Consider the following 22,815-nt stretch of genomic DNA (forward strand, 5'->3'; position numbering starts at 1 on the left):
CAAGGAACCATTGTGCATCTGCTTAGTAGACCTTAGGGTACCAGCCAGCCCTTCTAAGCCTTTATGGATATAAAAGTGGGACACTTTTTCAAACGTCCCCTCCTTCCTCTAGATTACTACAAAGACATTATGATTCATACTCCTTGAGCCCCGTTACTGACAACAAGATGATTATCAGGAGGATTAGTCTCCCTCATTCTTTTTGATGAATGGGTATGAGAACTCCCAAGTGGTACACCCTTCCCGCTGGGAGGAGAAGAAGAAGATTTCGAGGATTTCATCTCGGTCCCACGAGCAGCTAGGGAAACAAGGGTCCACTCAGACAGAGCCCCATGTGCCTGAGTAAGCCTTATTCAACTGAGGTGTGGCAGGTTCCCCAAAGGTTGCCCACTAACGACTGTTACACCTCAACAGCCATGCATCTCATCAGCACACAGCACACCTTGAGATTGAGTTTTTTTTTTTATAGAGGTTTATTCGATCCTCGCAATCCGCACAGTCAAGCCAAGATCCCCACTCCCTGTGACACAACGTTCCTCCGCTGACACAACGTTCCTCCGCTGCGCCGCACGGTGGTCTCTGAAGCATGCCCAGACCTTAAGGTGACGGGGGACTGGAGGATCTTACCAGTCCCCAGGTCAGGAACGCCTGGCTCGCTAAGCAAATAAATGCCGAGCCCCTGGGGGCAACAGAAATATGCCTCACATGTCTTCACACATAACAAGACAAAAGAATCATACAGAAGGTGCATCATGAGTGATACACAGGACAAGGGATGTGAACAGTACCAGCTAGAAGAACGTAGTGTGCGTGAGTCAGTGCTGCTCTACATATATGTAGACGCGAGTTTCCGGTAGATGGCGCGATGGAGACTGTCGTCTGTGCACTTCCCATAGGTGGCCGGTCTGTTCTGATTCAGTGGCAGCTGATTTAAGTTCACACTTGCAGCAACACTACACTCAGTGCACTCACACTTACATGCACTAACAGCAAGATACAGCAAAAACCATTTATGTTACTGGAATCATTATAAATTCCTATTAATTATCTGAATAATAAGTGTAAATACAAATTTGCATAAATAGTATTTTGGAATATTTCTGTACATATCACATATTTTGTGTGCTACAGTGTTAGTTAGAATGCAAAATTAGGGAAAAAAGTTGGTTATCAGTGGGAGTAGAAAGACATACCAGGTGGATAGTTTCTGACTTGCTGTGTCTCAAGTTTTGGCTTATTTTGCGTATTTTCATTCCCTGTTGTTTTATGGAATTATCTTTTGGGTCAGTGCACCTAAAGTAAATGAATTGTTTGTTTAGCAGAAGTGAGCAGTAACAATATGGTTTAAAGAAGATAACTGTACATCTTGCAGAAGCATTAGTAAGGGTTTTCGAATTCTTACACTTCGTAGTACAGTTACTCCTTAATGGTTTTTATTGATGATGATGAAAATAAGATTCCGCTAAACAGAGATATTCACAGTCATAATACAAGACAAAGATAAATTTCAGGATTCAGAATGGTGTTACATATTGTGGTAGTAGATTCAAGATCCCATGTAATGTAAAGCAAGAAATTAGGAATCTCTAACAGTTCAAAAGAAAATTACCATTCATCCCCATATCAGTGTGGCTTGTGGGAAGGACGATCTACAACTGTCCATTTACCCAGATTGTAAACAGCAGTCCGACAAGACTTTACTAACCCCTGATGCCTCGTTGCAGTCTTCTTTGACGTACATACGGCGTATGATGTGGCTTGGTGCCATCACATTTTAGTTAACCTCCATGACTGGGGCTTTTGTGCCCCACTTCCAGTTTTTATCCAACCGGCTCTTCCAGATTTGAATTGGCACTTCAGTCAGCATCGCTCAGACCCAGGAGAACGTTATCCCACAGGGTACTGTGTTAAGTGGCGCACTCCAGCTCATTGCTATCCATGGGCTTGTACCTTCTTTTGGGCATTGTATGTTGACTATTTTTGCATCTGGTACAGTTGCCACTTGGTAGCAACTACTGAACACCAGCTCCAAGGTGCCATTCTATAGGTCTCTGTGTGGGCCCTTTCCCATGGCTTCCAGTTTTCTCCCTCCAAAATGTGGGTTATGCATTTTTACCATAGACCTACAGTACACCCTGATCCAGTTACGTGACCAGCGCATATATGTTGTAGCACAGTTTAATTTCATGGGCCTTCTCTTGGATAAAAAGCTGAACTGGCTGATCCATATTTGTCACCTGAAGACTACATGCATGCAGAAGCTTAATGCTCTCTGCCTCCTGGCCCAAATGTTTTGGGATGCAGACCATGTTTCCGTTCTCCATCTTTACCATGCTCTGGTTTTGTTCAGACTAGATTATGATTGTCAGGTTTATGGCTGAGTGAGTGGCTCCTTCCACTCTGAAACTGGTTGACCCTGTTCTTCCTTATGGAGTGCATCTGGCTATTGGTGCTTTTCGCACTAGTCTCGTCAACAGCCTCCTCACAGAAGCGGGGATTCCCCCTCTGCAAATATGATGGAGCCAACTCCTGGTTTCTTATGCGATCACTGTTCTCTTTTTCCCTGACCATCCCATGTACCCCATCTTCATTGCAAATGAGGGATGCCTCCCTCCTGATACCCGCCCTCAGGTGGGATTGCTAGTTGGAATGCTCCTGACTTCCCTCTGACAGGATCTTCATCTCCAGTCACTGGAAAGTCCTCTATGTATTTCCTACCGCAACCCACCTTGAATGGTACCTCGACCACCAATTAGGACTGACCTGTTCCAGGGTCCTAAGGGCTGTGTTGCCTGTATGAATACCAGCATCATGTATGTTCCGTCGTCAAGGAGTTCAAGGGTGCTACCATTTTCTGTACTGATGGTTCTAAAATGATAGATAAGGTGGGATACCCTTTTATATCTGTTACTTGCAAGGAACTTCATTTATTTCCAGGATCATGTAGTGTGTTCACAGCAGAGCTGCTAGCGATTGACAGGGCCCTCCACTTTGTTAATCAGGCTTCCCTCCACAGTGTTTTAATATGTACCGACTCAATGGCCAGTCTGCAGGCTATAGACGAATGCTACTCTTGCCACCCTTTGCTATTTGCTCTCCATGACCTCCTCTTTGCCCTTGGTGGTCTGACTGCTCAGTTGTCTTTCTCCGAGTCCCAAGTCATGCGGGCATCCCAGTGAATGAACTGGCTGACCATTTGCTTAGAGAGGCAGATAATTATCCCCCATTCCCTTTCATTATTCCAGGTGCAGGTATGCAGATTCACAGCAGATCTCTTTTTGCCTAAAAATGGAATGACATCTGGTGCACTACTGCTCTCAGTATTTTCTCTTGGGTAACGAGCCAGGCCCATAATGTGCTTGTGGAGCCAGACTGACAGTAACCCATGTATTGGAGGAATGTCCCCTTCTTTTGGCCCTTCATACTAATTATGACCTCCCAAATTACTTGCCGTGGGTAGCTGCACTGGTCCTCAGTTTCCTTCATGTAAGTGGTTTTTATTTTCAGTTCTAAGATTTTGCTTTCCTCCTAGAGCAGGGGCAGGGTGGTTGTGTTTGGGACCTCTCCTCATATTTTCTGGGTCAGGGACCCATGACCACTCCCCCATGCAAAGACCACTCTTTTATCCCTCTGTTTCTCAAGTTTTTAGATTTCGCCTACCCTTTTATGCCTTCTACTGTGTGTGTTTTTAGCTTCCTTGTTTCATAGTTTGATCCATCTGACTGGATCTGCCCACTTTTGAATTGCTGGACTGAAGACCTCACTGTTTAGTCCCATAACCCCTTTCAATCAATCAAAAGAAAATTAAAAACACACATAACTGGCCACTCTTTCTACAAATTATCTGTACTTCTAGATTCAGGGACTGAGAAGCACGTTAACTACATGATAATTAGCAATGTTTGCTATAAATCTGTAAGACAATTAATAATATACTATAAATTGGATTCACTAAGGAGGCTGCACTTTTTTCCTTAGTAGTAGCAGCTTTCTTACTAATTTTTTCAATTAAATTGGATGCCATAAATGTGAATAACACTAAGCAATATAGTGATACTGCATTTATTGTTAATACAGTACAGATTAAGTTTCCTGCTAATACAGTAGAGATTGAATTTCTATGATGTCTTAGTGTAATGTTATGTATGCCTTGATTATTTGCACTCTCTGATGGTTCTTCTCTTTGATTAGGTTCCATAGAACACAGTGAATGAATGAATAAATGTTGTATCTTCATGACCTGGCACACAGTATTAGTGATAACCTCAGACTTTTTGCAGACACTGCAGATATTTATAGTTATGTACTGTCAGAAAAAAAAGCTGGACCAGTATTTAGTTAGATATTGAAAGACTTCAAGAATGGCATAGCTCGTTAAGAATATAGTGCACTGGATCTTTGTGGTCTTTATGCACAATGTATATTGGAGGAGCAGAATCTTCAAATGCTGGTTCTCTAAATTTTCTCAGTAGCGTTCCTCGAAAAGAATGTCACCTTTCCTCCGGGGATTCCCATTTGAGTTCCCGAAACATCACCGTAACATTTGCTTGTTGTTCAAACCTACCAAATAGGAGTGGAATGAAGTTAATGTCAGTTGTGCAGATTACAAAGCAAACAGGCAACCAAACAACAACTGAGTATATTGTATAATTTGCTCACCATGTTTAGCATTAGACTTTATGCAGGAGGTAGCCGCAAAAGCCCTTGGATCTTATCATCTACCCAACTTTCTCAGATGTGACACAGGTGGTATGTGGTGTCACATGGCCAACCTACATTTGGAACGTTTGGGAAGAAGACTGGAACAAGTACACTACTCTCCTTTTGGGAAAGGTACGATGCTTTTCAGAATTTGAAGGAACAAGAATAGAATATGCTAATTTTGTTGCTTGTGCTGAAGAAGCAGCAATGGGTCTATAAATCAAAATAAAGTGTTTAATCTGAAAAATGGAAACGTATCAATATAATGAGATGAGGAATGCAATAAAAAGCACTGTGGGAACAAAGGGAACCACTAAAACTGCATAGAAGGCATCCTTCAGAAGAAACTTACATAAAATTAGTCTTCAGGCGAAAATAAAGCAACTATTCAAAACTAAGAAGAAATCTGCACGAATAAACGTCTGTAATTACCTTAACAAAGATGTACCCAGGTCAACCATCTGGCAATGAATAAGACTTATACATAGTGCTTGGAACAACAGTAGTACAAAAATGCTTCTGGAGAAACTGGTTACTGACTTTTTGAAACTTTTGGCATTAGACTCAGTTGAAGAATACAAAGAGGAAGGATACCATTTGCTGAACGAATGCTTCACTTTTAGTTGGGAGAAATAGTGCCCCAGGACTAACAGTATACATTACTGCATGTTCTCTTTCTTAACACAGAAAGAGGGGGAATCATTTTTGTAGTATTTTTAATACTATTTGGAGCAAAGGAATTGATATCCCTGAATGAAAAAAATCAAAAATAGTGCCAGTAGGAAAACATGGTAAACCACCTAATGAAGTAACATCATGTCAGCCAAAAATGCTTCATAGCCGTGCACAGAAAGTACTGGAAAGGATGTTGAAACATACATTTGAGTGGTGGTATGAGCACCACAACGTTTTCTCCAAAACAAATTCTGTTTTTTGGAGAGAACATGGGACGGCTGAGCATTTATGCTGCCACCTCACCGCTCGCAGTGTGGGTCAACGATGATGAATCAAACCCACTGCATTTTACCGGTCCATTTAACCTGCACCATTATTGCTCACCGCACTGCTCACTACAATCCTTGCAAGGCGACAATATCAAAGTGGTTTGTGTACCGTACTGTGACCATCACCATACGACCTGGAACTTAAGTTGTGACTGGCTGCTTTTAAGATCACTTTAGCAGTGCCATGATTGACTTCTCCTCATTATGCAGTTTCTTTGCACACCATATATCTGCTTTTACATGTCTATCTACATACATACTCTACAAACTACTGTGAAGTGCATCTCAGAGGGTACTTCTCAGTCAAGGTTTCTTCCCGCTCCATTCTCCTATGGAGTTTGGGGAAAGATAACTTCTTAAATGCTTCCATGTAAGCTGTAATTTGTTTAATTTTGTCTTTGCAACCACTGTAGGAGTTGTATGCAGGAGGCTGTAGTATATTCCTTGAATCCTCACTTGATACTGATATTTGAAAATGTTGTAAGTATTCTTATGAGAAGTAGTTTACACTTGCTAGCTCAGGTTTTTCTGCATTTCTGTGACATTATCTTGTGGATCAAACAAACAGGTGACTATTGGTGCTGCACTTCTTTTTATACATTTAGCATCCACTGATAGTTATATTTCATATTGATGCAACATATTTGAACATTGTTCTAAGATGATGTTTTCTAAGCAATGCCCTTTGTAGACAGACTGCATTTTGACAAACCACCCTACACAGATGGTAATGTTTGTTGTGAGCTTATGAGATAATTTCAAGAACAAGAACTGCAAGTGACAGCTTTATACAGTCACGTACATCAACCTTTTTCGGACGCAAAGATATCAGGGACTCTGTGGCATACAGACATGACAACCTCTTCATTAGCCGTAATGATTTTTGGAAATTAACTTTCTCTGTTTCGCCTAATTTATAATTTTCTTTTTTGATGTTAATCTCGGAACAAAAATCTATAAGTGGCAGATGTCGTACGCGAAGCAGATATAAATAAAAACTGGCAAAACATTACATCAGAGTAAGTAGGCCAACGAATCACTCTTTACAAAAATTGTGTGAATAACGGTGGGTCAAATCTTCATGTCTTTAACTATTCTGACCTAATAATAGAAGAAATAAAAACTTTGAGGTTCGCTGATGACATTGTGATTCTCTCAGAGACAGCAAAGGACTTGGAAGAGCAGCTGAACGGATGGACAGTGTCTTGAAAGGAGGGTATAAGATGAACATCAACAAAAGCAAAACGAGGATAATGGAGTGTAGTTGAATTAAGTTGGGTGATGCTGAGGGAATTAGATAACGAAATGAGACACTTAAAGTAGTAAAGGAGTTTTGCTATTTGGGGAGCAAAATAACTGATGATGGTTGAAGTAGAGAGGATATAAAATGTAGACTGTGGCAATGGCAAGGAAAGCATTTCTGAAGAAGAAAAATTTGTTAACATCGAGTATAGATTTAAATGTCAGGAAGTCAATTCTGAAAGTATTTGTACGGAGTGTAGCCATGTATGGAAGTGAAACATGGACGATAAATAGTTTAGTCAAGAAGAGAATAGAAGCTTTCAAAATGTGGTGCTACAGAAGAATGCTGAAGATTAGATGGGTAGATCACATAACTAATGAGGAGGTATTGAATAGAATTGGGGAGAAGAGGAGCATGTGGCACAACTTGACTAGAAGAAGGGATCGGTTGGTAGGACATGTTCTGAGACATCGAGGGATCACCAATTTAGTATCACAGGGCAGCATGGAGGATAAAAATCGTAGAGGGAGAACAAGAGATGAATACACTAAGCAGATTCAGAGGGATGTAGGCTGCAGTAGGTACTGGGAGATGAAGAAGCTTGAACATGATAGAGTAGCATGGAGAGCTGCATCAAACCAGTCTCAGGACTGAAGACCACAACAACAATGGCCTAATAATATTTGAAATAAACTGGAAAATGTATTGTAACATTCTTAACTATCTGAAAAGGTGCTCTGGATAATTTTTGAGTTGTGGATAATCTGCAGTGTGGACGGTCTACATTCAAAGGGTGGATCCATATCTCTTCTTTCTCCATTTTAATAAACACATTTTTGGCACTACTAACCACAATTACTGTTGTCAGACTATGTTGAGATAATTGTCTTGATTCACACAATACAATTAATCCATTCAACTAGTCATCTGAACAGAAGCATGTTACAAATAGTATGTGAGAATTAAGGTGCCTGCATAACCAATGAGCAGTGATGTGCCAGCAGTGAGCCTGCAGCGTAAATGCAACAAGGCTTCCTGTGAGCAGCGAGGTGTGATGTGCTAGCAGCAAGGTGTCGGCAGTGTGGCTGCAGTATAAACATTCCCTAAAAAGTGCTGGCTTCCAATGTGTGGAGGAAGAATATTCCCACTAGCTTCATGAGCAAACATATCTAGTTACTTTCCCATTAATCGCTGATAGTAAGAAATGCAAATAATTGTGGTGTAGGGTTAGCCCAGTAAGCTGTTGTCTCTCCCCTGCTGTTCAATGTATTGACATTGGACCACATCCAAATTTACCTTAAAAAGTAACAGTTTAAAGTATGCTGATGACCTGTGTATTTATTCAGCGAGTGACTCACTTCCTGGTGGCTCCAGAAGATATATCAAGCTATGTCTAGACTAAATGTGTATCTGGTGAAGAGAGGTTTTGATATATCATCTAGCAGGTCTTCAGTTCTATTCAATATACAGGATTCGTCCCTTGGAAGCACTAGAGTTTGGTTTTTATGTACTACCAGTCAAGGCAGCAGTCAATATTTTGCTCAGATCCCTGTAGGACAAATAGTGGCTATGTAATAAACAGAATCATCATAATAATGATACACTGCACCAGATGCAACACACGTGACAAGTTCTGTGGATGCTAATGGTTTTCAGTCCTTTTATGGTTGTGATTTTCATTGATTACTTGAGAACCATTTGCCATTGAGGGGCCTGCTAGTGGAGTGAACAACAAAAACTAGTCACAGTCTTCATTACTAAAATGCCATCTCAGGACTCAGTACCCAGCACCAGTTGCAGTCTAGCACTAAAAAAATTCGGTTTTCCATACGTCACGTAATTATTGACTGAATTTATAAATTTAAAATGCTGCCATGATCCACTCATTAAGAGGTATAATCTTATGTTTAACTTTTAACACAATAAGAAAAGTATTACAGCTAGAAACTATATGTTTGTTTTAAGGCAGGGTAACTGATGGCATGCAAATACATGGACTCCACTCATCCAGTTTTTGAGAATGAGAGCACTTAGTGACTTCCAACAAAGTTTACACGTAATTTCAAACATTTGCAAAAACTTTTTTTTTTGCTAATTCCCCCCTCCCCCCTCCCTTTCCCATGCCCCCCACCCCTACCCCCCTCAGATTATGGAAGGGAAAAGGTTTATCACTTACTGTTTCACTGGTTGTCCAGTCAGACTTGGCATCATCCATGATGTTTTAATTTATTGCTTCTTTACTACTAACTGTATTTGCAACACAGTTTGAAGACAGAATCTACGCATACCCCTAAATGTATCTGCAAATTTATTTCACTGTATGGCGTAGTTCAGGAGATATTATGTCTGGAGCACAGAGAGGCATAAACACTAGCTTTTGCATAAAATTGGGTGCAGATTACCCAGTTTAAATTCGTCCAGTGTTTCATAATGAGAGCAGTTAGTGACTTCCAACAAACTGTAGGCATAATTTAACACGTCAACTCATTTGTAATGTAATCAAACATTTAAAACAGTTTTATACATGGGAGTTTGATTCTGTAAAGAATTGGAGTTTACTAGTTAGATAATAAAAAAACAAACACACAGCTAACAGTGTTATTTATTGTACCACATACATATTACAGAACCTGTCGGAAACTGCAGAAAGTCCACTACTATATTGCGAGCTCTCATGGATTTGAGGTGGGGAGTGGGTGCAGACATTGCACTAAGACTGTTTCATGCTTTGGTACATCTATACATAGATTATGGCTGTCTTTGTTTTGGGTTAGCTCCAGAAATGTGTTGAGAGAATTTCAGTGCTGGAGACAATGCAGTCTACACCTACCTAACACTCTTCTGGTTAAGCAAATGATTGTTCCGTACATCTATGTTGCGAATATCTGAGAGCAAAATTTTTACTCATATTGTCACAGTTCGGTCAGGATCGTATATTACGTCATGTATACCGTAATGCGGTTGTGCAGATTCTGGATCAGTGGAAGTCTTTCTCCTCCTGTTGCCACGTACATGGATACCAGTTCATTTCCCAAATAAAGTGTGTCTGCACAATAATTACTGTTCTTTGAAGAAGACTACCATACAAGTGTATGTTGTGGTCTTCAGACCTAGACTTTGGCTGTGGTTATTAAAGTAATTGCATTTTGATTGACTTGCTCTCCAGACATAACAATGTAAGATTCATCTATACCAATGCTTCAGAGAATAAAGGTGGCGGTGGATGTGGTTGTGCTTACTGGATAGCAGCTGTCATATTGAAATAAAATTCAAGCTCCATAAGTAAATTGTGATTGTGACACCTGAGCTTTTGGCTATTCTTCAAGCCGTTCAGTATGCCATGAAGCACTTGGACTCTGAGTTCATTATTCTTTCTGATTTCAGATTGTTGCTGGAATTGTTAAGACATTTTCACAGTGAAAAAGCCAGCCATACTATAGTATATGACATAATGAATATGATGATACAGATCACAAATAGGAACCAGTAAGTTACCATTTGCTGGGTAAAAGCACACTGTAGGATACCTGGTTGTGAGGCAGTAAACAAGCTAACCAAAGCAGCAGTCAATGCAGAGCAAGGGGCACATGGAATTATTAGCTACAGATCTTTTAAACTTTATTAAATCAACAGTCAGAGAGAAGTAGAACATAGAATGGCAAGAGACATCCATATACAAAGGCAAAGATTATGGCCAAGTGAACGCAATCCGATTCCTAACTTCCGACATGAGAAAAAATCAGTGCACCAGAAGACTCACGAACACTACAAAGCACCTAGCATTTACCACTGCTGGTATAGGAACCATCTACAGTATATTGGTCTGGCCGCATCCCCATTATTTGAAGGTGATGAAAAAGATGATTTGGATCACATTATTGGCTGCACAAACAGATACAGTGCAACAAGCTACCTACAAGAACATCTGGTCACCATCAGTGCTGTTGGCCAACTTTTATCACCATACTGCTCTGCTAGAAACTTTTGAGAATAATCATATTTTACGTGCCTCTTTGCTGGAAGAGCAGATCAATTTATAATATGATGTGATCCTACTGTCACTTTTGATTATGATGGTACATTAAACCTTATATGTAGTGTGATGGCTGCATGAGTTCTGCTCAACTTTAGGTAAGGAGGTGGTAGACCTTTGTTAATTGGTAGGATACAGGGAAAAACACATTCGGACTGTTAAGTATATTTGCTAACTAAACAGCTATGCAAGCCATCCAAAATATTACTCAGTTGTGTAGGAGCCGTACAAAATAGGACTAACAGATAACATAGAATGTGTACTAAACAGCTATGCAAGCCATCTAAAATATTACTCAGTTGTGTAGGAGCCATACAAAATAGGACTAACAGATGACATTGAATTTGTACAAATAAGGGCAGCACTGATAGATAAATGTGTTTGAGATCCATAGAGGAGTGTGACAGAAATGCTGAAAAATCTCAACTGGACGATGCTTGTAGCAGATGGCATCTGTCCCATGAGAGACTACTTACATAGTTTCAAAAACCATTATTTAGTGAGGACTCAAGGAATGTACTACAACTGTGTAAGTATAGCTCTCTTAGGGACCATGAGGACAAGATTAGGCTTTGTATAGAGTGCTCAGAGACACTTGAGCAACCATTCTTCCTATGGTTTATACTTCAGTGGAATGGGAAGAAACCCTAATACGTGGTACAGTGGGAGGTATCCTGTGCCGTGCAGTTCAGAGTGGTTTGCAGAGTAGGTGTAAATGCAAATTGTATTTTAAAAAAGCAAAAATTATGTGGGGACGGATACTGAATCCTTTTTTTGTACAATGAAGAATGATGGAAAATAGTTAATGTAGATGTAATCTCATATATGACCAGACACGTAATTATGGCTTGTCAGATATACAGTGATGGATTTTACCTTAAACAAATGTTTTTCCAACTTTCTGTACCCATCTTATCCGTAGACCATTCCACCATGGCATCGCTTATCATTTTCAATATTTTTGTAAAAATGTCTGTACTTATTACAGGTAGTGCACTCAAGTCATGGCCTTTTGACAACTGTAGCCTATCGCATGGGAAAAAATACTCCTCCAGTTTATGCCCTGGAAGGTGCCATTGCCATTGCAGGTGTTGCATTTAGTTGGCTGAAAGATAACATTGGTATTTTGAAAGATATTGCTGAGTCCGAGAATATGATTAAAGAAATGACAGCTCATCGTGAAGTTTATTTTGTTCCAGCATTCTCTGGACTTTATGCTCCATATTGGCGAAAGGATGCTCGCAGGTAAAACCCTCAAATACCAGTTCTTCAGATTATCTTTTCGTACTGTTCTTTTAATTTATTGTGACGTTTTTTATTTTTTCCCCAAAAGCGATACTTGCTTTTGGTTTTTCTATATTTTCCTTTAAGGGATAAATATGTATTGATAATAATAATAATAATAATAATAATAATGAGATGCCATGAGGAAATTGTAGGGTAACAGGATGGTCATCCAGCACATACTTTCACAAGGCAAAATTCTAATACTGCTGCTAGACACATTTAAAAGTTCCAACTATTCCTAACTTTCAGAACTGTTAGTTCCTTCCTCAGAGAGAAAACAGGTATTTGGTTTGGAGACGCTAGTCACTCAGACTCTGATTTGAGAGGGATGCACATGTTGGGAGAACGAGAGATGACAAAAACCTTCCAAAGATGAATGACCTATCATCTTTCTTTCTTTGCCCTTAGAATGGAGGGGTTCCATTTGATCTGGGATGTGAATGACATTATCCTCCTTCCCAACTTTTCATAATGTATGTGAATCTAAGTGATGGCCATCCATTCTGTCTCCTTATAATTTACAGAAATAATAAGTACTTGAAAATATGAAACAAACCTGCTGATGATTGAGGAGAGAGAAAAAAAAGTAGTGGGTCCATCTCATGGCTGATCACTCGATGGTGATAGTTAATTTTAATTATTATTAGTAGTTTATCAAACTTGTGTGTGTGTTCAGCTATGTCTACAAACTCCCAGCAAAGCAGTCAGTTACTAATGTAAACACATGGACAACTAGTCAGCTATGACAAACATAGGATTTAGAAATGAGGTATTGTATGTGTCTGGGCACACTATTACATCTGATGTACTTTCTCTCTGCTATCTATATGCTACTATATTTCAGTGTGTATCTATAGTTATTGTTGATGGTCATTTGAGGTAGACATTCCCTTACCACAAAGAAAGTCGATGGCCTACCAGTCCAATCAGTTTCTCATTCCATATGTGTGTATCTATGGTAGGAAATAAGTATTCAGAGTAAGCTTGCGTGACTGGCATGATATTTCTGAATAATTCATCAGGAAAAAAGAAATTGTTGCACAAAGTTTATGCATTTCATTGGATTTCCAGCTAGCAAAATGAGACATGGGAAAAAAGGAAAACAGTGGTGGAAGTAATTTGTTTTCCTTTTTTGTCCTTTCTACAAGATTCCAATAAATAGCTGGAAATGTACAGTGGAAAACAAATGGCAAATTGAAACTTTTGGCTGATATATAAAATAGAAATGCTTGGATAGTTTAACAGGTTGCTCATTGTCTGCGAAAGGCAAGCATCTATGTTTGAGTTCTTGTAGGCTTAAATTTGTTCTCACCTACACATTTTGGATTGAATCTGAATGCATTTTACATCAATACACAGTGTATAAGGACAGTCAAATGAAAATGAGACAAATAGGGAAAAAGTAAGTAAACTGTTTATTATTTCTAAAGTAATTGCCATAATTGTTAATGCATTAATCCCACTGTGAGATGAGATGGTCAGTGCCTTCATGGAAAAATGTTTGCCCTTGCCTGTGGAACCACACTTGTACCCATGCATGCACTTCTTTGTCCTAAGTAAACTGACAGCCACAGATGTCTTTCCTTAGGGCTCCAAAAATATGGAATGCAGAAGTTTCACTGGTAAGCCCTTTCACATTCTTCATACAGTCCCAATTTCTCCCCATGTGATTTTTGAATTTTGGAGCTTTGAAGAAAGACATTGGTAGCAATCTATTTGCTTTGGATGAAGAGTTGCATTTCTGGGTACAATCCTATTTCTGTAGGTAACCACAATTTTTTTCCATGAAGGCAATGACTGTCTTGTATCAGAGTGAGATAAATGTACTAACAGTTATTGTGATTACTTTTGAAATAATAAACGGTGTACTTACTTTTTTTCCCATCTGTCTCAGCCTTATATTTCATATATTACCAAATATTTGAGAACAGTTAGCATAATATTAGTTTTGTTATTTGATCAGGGTTTTCTTTGGAGTCCACAAAAATTCATTGAAGTGTGATGATTTGCCATTTCCATTATCATCCTGTGTACTTCTGCGAGGTGACTTCACAAAATAAGTTACGCACTATTATGACAGGTCGAGTAATTTTTATGCTTTTATGGAATGCTGCATAGTATTTAAAGTAACACACATACATATTCACCTAGTCTCTGTAAAACAACAATCTGAACATTCTACTAATCATTCAATTCCTTGAAAATAGAAAGCTGATCCTCGGCCATCTAGCCATTGGGGAACCAATGTGTGAATGTCCTCATCATCCGAAAATCTAAAATTGCTGTGAATCATCCCTCGATCACCTGGAAATTGTTGTCTATGGTTGATGTTGATATCTATCCTTCCATCTCGATCAGCATCACCCATGTCTATACTGCCTTTGTCAAATTGTTGGTGTCGTTTCACTACAGCTGGGCGCAACATTGTGTTTGACCCATATACTGCCATAATTTCATGGTGAATGCGTGTGCAGTTTAGATATTTTGCGAACAAGAATTGTACTTAAATGTAATGTTATGGAATCAAGGAAAGTGAATCAGTTCTCTGGAAGAAATGACTTGTTATAGTTTGACTCAGTTTGTCAGCTTATTGCTTATGAGAGATGATCACACCTGATCACTTTTGAACATACACACTTATACACTTGTGCACTATTTGTGATATACACACACTTAACATACACTTAGCATTACGTCTGGTGTAGTTGATATTGTGACAAAGTGCTGCTCGTGCCTGTATCCTGTATCATTTGGTGGCATCCTGGCTTGTCAGCAATGAATATCGGCCCTCAGCTCAGTGACTCACTGGCTTGCCACTATCTGACATATTCTGTGGCCGTCTTCTGGTTCATTGGCTGGTTTAGTACACTGCTGTTCTAATGTGGCTTTACATAATTCAAATGCACTATGATAGAGCAAAATGGTGATTGGACCTATAATGTAACCATGGAGGTGATTTCAAGGACTTTATATGGTCTTTTCCATGCAATGTAAACTTCCTGGATTGAACGAATAAACAAAGTCTTCAACACAATATTTAGGTATAACAGCTCCATGGCCACGTTGAGTGGCCTGCTGGAGAAATGCCTGTGGGTTTCAAGCCTTTATGTACTTAATACATCATTTAGTTTACTGACTAAGTGTCTGATGTGTTCATTGATGCTGCCTCTTGCTGATGTTGCAAAGTAAAATGGTGAGGTCATGATGAGGTACTCTATTTGGTAAGGGCTGAGTGTGTGCTGTTGTGGACCTTTATGTTGTATTTGCTGAGATGTATGGTGTGTCTGTGTCCCAAGAATCGTGCTTACTGCCAACACTTGTGTTAATTGTTTAATGAACTCTTTCGACCTGTCCATTCCTGTTATTTATGCATTGTCCGTAGCTTGTTAATTTTCAGCAACAAGCAAATTTGCTGTAGTAATTTGGAAGTAAAATTGGAGCCTTGGTCACTAATCATGGAAGGTGTGCCATATTTCAAAATCTTGTATTTAATAATCACACATGCCACAGTTCTTAGCACTTTGATCCAGGATAGATGTCATTAATAGGTATCTCAAGAAATGACCAAAAATAGTCAAGCTGTAATGATTTCCATTCTCTGGTTTTTGGTAAGGGACCCGTTTAAGGAACCTGTTCATTCAAAAAATTTGCTTTGTTTCTGGGAGTTCTTACAGAGGTGCTTTGGTGTTGGCCACATAATTTTGCTTATTTCATGAATCACAGTATGAAACATAACTGTAAGCCTTTGGTTTCCAGTTCAGCCACCAATAGTTCTACTGACAAATTAGTAGCTCTTTTGCCACTGTGCTCTGTCAGTGGAATGTTATGACTTATTTTATCACTTGTTCTTATAGGCTGTCAGGTATAAAAATAACATTTTCTCCTTAGCTGTGCTTTTGTAAAGTATTCCATCAACAATTTCAAATTTAGGATCTTGTTTCCAGGTTGAAACTTGTGTGTTAATGAATTCCTCTTCCCTGCCAACTGTGAATATTTTCCTGCTTGATCCATCTGCATTGCTGTGCAGCTTTCCAGGTCAGCAAACTACTTTCAATTGGTACTCATTTCAGTGCAAGGCTGCTGCTGGGATCCTTAGGGTTTAGAAGCTATTTCAGTGCTGCATGAACTGTTACTATAGTGAATTATCGGGTAAGAAAACTAACCTGTAATTTATGCCATAGACAACTGCAACTAATTACTTTTCTGTTGTCCAGTAACTGAATTTGGCTGATTTCAGGAGATGAGGAGTGAATGAAATTAGGCACTCTTCTATGTTGATTTATTGTGATAAAGACCACTCCGACTGCAAAATTACTAGTAGCCAATATGGGAACTATTTTCAGAGCTTTCATTGACTGCTAAGTAAAACCTACTCCTTCTTTGTGCAGTTGAGTGATTGGATATGCTATGCTGAATAACTCATTGTTAAAAATTTACAAGGCCCAGAAATGCCTGCAGTTCTTTCACATTTGTCAATTCTGGATATTCGTCACAACTTTTTAAATTAGATTCAGCTCCATCTGTTGTTATCCTATGTCCTAAATATTCTACATCAGTTACAGCAAAATGAAACTTTTACATGGATAGGGAATGATTTGCACTGCCCAGTCTCTCAAATACTGCTCTTAGTAACAGTATTGCGGTAAACCAGAAATTGTGTGGATGCGAATCCTCTGAGGACAGTATCACACCTGTAGTTGTAAAAAAATGTGTTTTAGCTCTGTCATCTGGATGTACCTGCTGCTTAAATCAGATTCACCAAAGATTTTGCACAAATCAAGATAATTCAAAGTGTGTATGAGATTTAGTATCGGATGAATATCTGGTTACACTGCAGCATTCATCTTCCTGTGATCAGCACAAAACCTGTAATGCTGTTCCCCTGTATGTGATTTTTTTTTTCTTGATAATTGCTATGAGGGATGTTCACGTTGGATCTGGTGGTTCTGTGGGCTTAGTGAATCCAACTTCCTGCTGTTTGACCAAGGATAAGTGTCTATATGGAATTCTGTTTGCTCATTGAGTGATGGGTACTGGTTCTCTTATGTGTATCCTTTGTTGAACTAAAGGGGTCACTGGAAGATTGTCCTGTTCTCAAAACATATCGGAGAAGGCAAGTACCACTGAGTGATAAATGAGTGAAATGGTTCAGTTGCTTTGTCAGTTAATTTCTTCACACTGTCTTAAGGTGGACAATAATTAACACCCTACATATCTTGTTCGTTAATAGGTACTTCAGTTTCATCTCTGTATTCAGTATTGCCGCAACAATAGTTTCTTATGGTAGTTCCACTTCAGTGTTACTCATATTAGTAATGCTTGCTGGAATATGCAATTCTTATTTGGCTCTTCTTTAATAACACTGACAGTTCTTGCTGCACAGCAATGTCTCGGATGTAGCAAGTTACACCACATTACTTCCCCCGTACTATGTCAGCTTCATGTCAGTATACAGAGTTTTTCCTGTTCGCAGGGGGTTGCACTCACATTCAGCCAAATGTTCAGGGATTCGGAACAGAATAACTGCATCACTACTTGATTTGTCTGTTACCTTAGTAGCACTAACATTCCTTTGAGTCTGACCTTTAGAGTTCACGATAATTGTTTTGAGGGAACGGGATTCTCTTTCTTCTACACTGATTAGTGTGTGGTTAGCTACCATGAAATCCAACTTTAATATACCTTCAAAGCATTTTTCTCTACTCCTTATCACAAGCATTTCCATCATGTAATCATCTTGGCCTGTCACAAAGTCAGTCAGAACTTTTCCACAATTGTGCACGTGGTTGCCATTTAACCCTTCAATTGTACAGGTTGCTTGCCACCAACTTTTGTCCTTGAATATTTTGCACCACATCCAAAAAAGGAAACATATTTTGCCCCTGGCAAATTGTGTTGGCAAGTAGGCCTTTGGAATAGTGGAGCTCACAGTAACTAATATTTCTTGGGGAAAGGGGGGGGGGGGCAGTGGTAAAGGAGTGGCCCTTTGTCCCATCAGCCTTTGGAATACTCCTCCAAAAGCTCTTCACTTTCAGTCTTGTGTTCCCTTCTTACACTTTCAAACTGTGTGTCCTTCTACTCTGTAGGTAAACGTCAAATGCTTTTCATATGAGAAGTTGTACTTTATTGCCTGTTCTCATGATAGCTGATTTCCCACAACTTGTGATTAATTTGCGGTCTCTGTAGCTGTTCAAAAAATTGAATTGCTGTTTATATTGCTTCTTCGTTTGTTTTACAAAAGTCAGTCGTACTACTCAGTCGAGTTCAACCTGCAGCCCTTTCAGATAATGTATCCAATGCCATTTGTCCAGCTTCTAACAGTTTTGTCCCATTGTGTGAATTGTCTTCATGAGCTCATACATATTAGCATTAGATTTCTAATGCAATTCACAAATTACTGGGTGGATTATCTGTCCAAAATAAGCATACTATGCAGTTGCGTCATGTAAAACCTCGCAGTGTTTTTCCTCTTGTAGTGTGACTGTCTAAAATTGTAATAGGTAACTGCATGACTGCATATAGAATCAAGCATAATAAAGTCAAGTACTTCAACTTGTATTGACAATTTGGCCACAGTTATTTTGTCAGAATTTCTTCAAGATCCTAAATTTGCTGCATTCTCAAGTTTATGGAAAGCATGTGAACATACTTATTTGATCTTTTACGAAAAACTAGAACTGTGCACTTTCATTGGTCATACTCCGAGGCAGCTATTTACTTGACCCGCATCCTTTCTACCTCTCGTAGCTGCTTTTAAGTGACAAATTTCTGAGTGTTATTGCTCTGTAAGTCTGTAAATTCACACCTCCTCAGTAGTAGTGATGGGTAAAGGAACACTGAGGGTCCTACATCGGCCAACATTTTATAAGGTACACCATGCAGAATGAGCAGTGATGGTTGTGAGCTCATGAAGAGTAAACATGTGATCGATACTAATAGCAAATAGTCCAGTTATTGCTCATGTCTACTGACTTAACGTGGTGCTGATGTCAGTGGTGCCAACAACACCACAACAGACAACCAGCAACGTTGATTCTACACACAGTTTTTAGGGTCTAAAATGGAATCAGCTGACAGGAACGTGCATAATGAAGGCTATGAGGGGGACACTCCCACCCTACTTCTGTGGGCTCTTCCATTTCTGAAATTTTGTATATTGAATGTGGAAAATTTTAGGTTTTAATACATTGATTTCTTTATTGGTTCAAGTCTTCAACAAATCTGTATTTACTTATTTCTGAATACAAAATATTACTTTTGATAAAGATACTGTAAGGATATACATCAAGCATACTGAAACATCAGCCTTTGTTATAATTGATGATCTACATTTTAAAATTTGGTGTTGTTATTACGGGAGTTCAGATTTACATAAAATGACACAAAATCTTAAAACTTTACAATTTTATACCATGAACACAAAGAATAAAATTGTTCCATGGCTGCATTTGGACATGACAGAATCAGTTGTACATTCATTATTTGAGCATATTTATCTAAACAAAAGGAAAAAAAAGAAAAGAATTAATTTAACCTCACATCACAAAAATTGCAATGTGAGATAATTGATACCATACTGCAACAATAAAGAAAGAGACAGATACCCAGTGGCAAAAATTCCATACACCTACAAACATTATGTGTTGTTATATATTTAATTTATCAGAAATGTTCATTGCAGCATATGCTCCACTACAGAGTAGAAAAGTGTCGTCTAATTCATAGTATTCTTCTAGCTCCAAACATGTAATTCAGTATGTATTTATTAACAAATCAGTTGTGGATGTTTGACAAAACACAGCACACTCACTTCTTTCAATTACTTATTCATACAACTTTCTGTTCCAGAAACAGCAAAATTATTTAGAAACTAAAGCTTTTCTTGAGAGTCCTTGAGAGCCATCCTTATCTAGAAACATGTACCAGCGAGGTTACAAGTTTTGTTATGATGCCAGTAAATTGAGACATGAACTTGTGCACCATAGTTTTCCATGTACATTGACCTCACCCATAGCAAGAATTAGTAGCTGCCAATTCTTTTTGGCTCATGTATATTAAACTCCTCCATTGCATATTACTTTTGTATTACCCATATTCTTAACTTTTTTTTCCTTCACAAAGTCTGTACCATATTTTCTTAGACAAATAGAACTCTGATGAAATTAAAGACATATTTAGTTTTTTATATTGTGATCCCCATCAAATATCAATGAAATATATGATCAAAAAATGGCAAGAATAAATGTTTTCATAAGAGATTATTTCTTCTCTCTTCAAAGTCTACTTAGCAGGTACTTTGTGGCTCCTTCCTCGCAAATGTGTTGTGATGGAAAACAGTCCAGGTAGGACTGAGTCTCACTGGGTAAATAATCTTTGTTCGTTGTAATCATTGTGCCAGTATACGTGGATTAGATGCTGACACTACATCTCTAAATTCGCAGTTGAAACTAGTGTCCAATCCTCAGTTTATTTTGTCAGTAAATGCTTTCACTTCAATCCTTGGTTTATTTTGTCAATGAATGTTTTCACCAAAGGTTAAATTTAAATTTTATTTTCTAGACCAATTAGCCCTCTAGTAATCAAACAATGGAAATTCAGGAAGGAATGTACCGATATTATGAAAAGGAAAGTTGCCACTCACCATATAGCAGAGTTGCTGAGTTGCAGATTGACTGCACAATATAAACTGTGTCAAAAATAGACAACAGACACACAAACACACACACGCACGCACGCATGCAAATGCAACTCGCACACACAACTGCAGTCTATGGCAGCTGAAGCTAGAAGTGTGGCATCAGGTTGGTCTGTCTCATCTTGGGGTCTGAGTGACTTGACTTTGCTGCCCAACCTTCCAAAACCTGTCTGTCTTTCCTCCTCGATGAAGGACTTAAAGGTTCCAGAAGCTAGGAAATAATTTTTTGGACTTTTATTTTGTCTCTCAGGAATAATTGCACTTTATCTCCTGAAGATAAGTGAAGTCCAGCCATATTGTGTCCATGTCATTTACAGTTTTCTTAAGTGAATTCTCTTTTTTGTAACTTTTCTAACTTTGAGTGTAAGATTAACATGAAGGAAGAAAATGAATATTATTATTATTTCAGTGTTATATGCGGCCTGTCAGAAGAAACAACTAAAGCAGATATTGTGAAGGCTGCTATGGAAGCAGTATGCTTTCAGACACGAGACATCTTAAATGCTATGAATAAAGATTGTGGAATTCCACTAACAAGACTTCTTGTGGATGGTGGTTTAACTGTAAATGATACAATTATGCAGCTGCAGGCAGATTTGTGTGGAATCCCAGTTGGTATGTACCACACCGAACTGTTTTGTGTTGTAAATTACGTCATATTTGTGGATACCCTGAAGCTTAATTTGCATGTGTCTGTATGAGGAATCTAGTTTTTGCTATTGTGTTGATGTCCAGTAAAGTTTGTAAAATTCAGTTTTGAAGCTTCAGTTCCAACTGTGATGACTAGATAAATATTCCTGTACAAATCTAGTTGGAGGCAATATGAAACACTACATTCATGTTCGTGAGAAACACTATAGCATATTGGTTTATATATCCGTGAATGCCCCTTCTGTCAATAAGTTTGTTCCACTCAATATGTGTACTACTGACAATGACCCTGTGTTTGAAGGAACAACAGATTGTATATATTTTGCTATTAAAGTTACATATGTCCATTAAGTAAGCTCATTGCTATGATGTGGAATAAGTCAAGTTTTACAAGGCACAATTACAATGATTTCAGTACACAAAGCATAATAATGATAATTGTAGACAGTTATGTAACACATTTACATTTGGTGTACATTTAAAATGGGACAAATACACTGAAGGACACACCCAAATTCTTTCTCCATCCTTGTACAATCTGAATTTGTGTTCTGTCTGTGTCAAACTGGTCATAGAGAGACAGAAACTGTAATTTTCTTTCCTTCCTTAAATCATAATATTAATTACTATGTCTTACTCATGGACACAAGAGCTATAAATGATTTGGCAGATATTAGCAAGATTGAATTGCGAAGGAATGGAAGAAGAAGGTAGATCAATTAATATAGTTGATATTCATTTACATATCTAACATTCATCTTTGCTGTGGCATCTCAAAGAAAATAAATGTTAATAAACTCAGGAACACTGTGGTTGGTATAAAGCTTTTCAGCACCATTTCAAACTTGAGACAGACTTTAAAAATGTATGAAGTTTATAGTATCGTGTAACAATCAATCAGAGTTGTTTTTTTTTAATGTTTTATTTGCCACTATGGTTTTGAGTGATGGCTCATTCTCAAGTGATATCTAGATATAACCAGATTATTATCAGTTGGTGCACGAGTCTCCCCATCACCCCTCTATGACCCTACCACCAACGCACATGCACACACACGATATTGTACACCAAGTGCAGCTTAACCACTTCACATCTGTGCCTGCAGTCCGAGAGTAAGTAATGGATTCTCTGCAGCATTCTGTGTCATACCACACAATTGGTCAGAGACTAGCCAACAGACCTTCACTTGCATAGGCTACCA

The 22,815-nt window shown here is 38.6% G+C and overlaps 1 protein-coding gene across 3 annotated transcripts in view; it reads left to right on the top strand.

Moving 5' to 3' along the window:
- The window catches only part of LOC126365905 (glycerol kinase-like), a 145,526-nt gene that overhangs the window by 56,026 nt on the left and 66,685 nt on the right, over positions 1 to 22,815 (top strand). For all 3 annotated transcript variants that reach the window (XM_050008627.1, XM_050008625.1, XM_050008626.1), the window contains 2 exons: positions 11,970 to 12,226; positions 21,373 to 21,578. In XM_050008627.1, coding sequence (XP_049864584.1) covers positions 11,970 to 12,226; positions 21,373 to 21,578 — 463 coding nt within the window. The remainder of the gene's footprint in view (positions 1 to 11,969; positions 12,227 to 21,372; positions 21,579 to 22,815) is intronic.

Source organism: Schistocerca gregaria, chromosome 4 (assembly GCF_023897955.1).
Source record: "Schistocerca gregaria isolate iqSchGreg1 chromosome 4, iqSchGreg1.2, whole genome shotgun sequence".
Classification (NCBI taxonomy): Eukaryota; Metazoa; Arthropoda; class Insecta; order Orthoptera; family Acrididae; genus Schistocerca; species Schistocerca gregaria.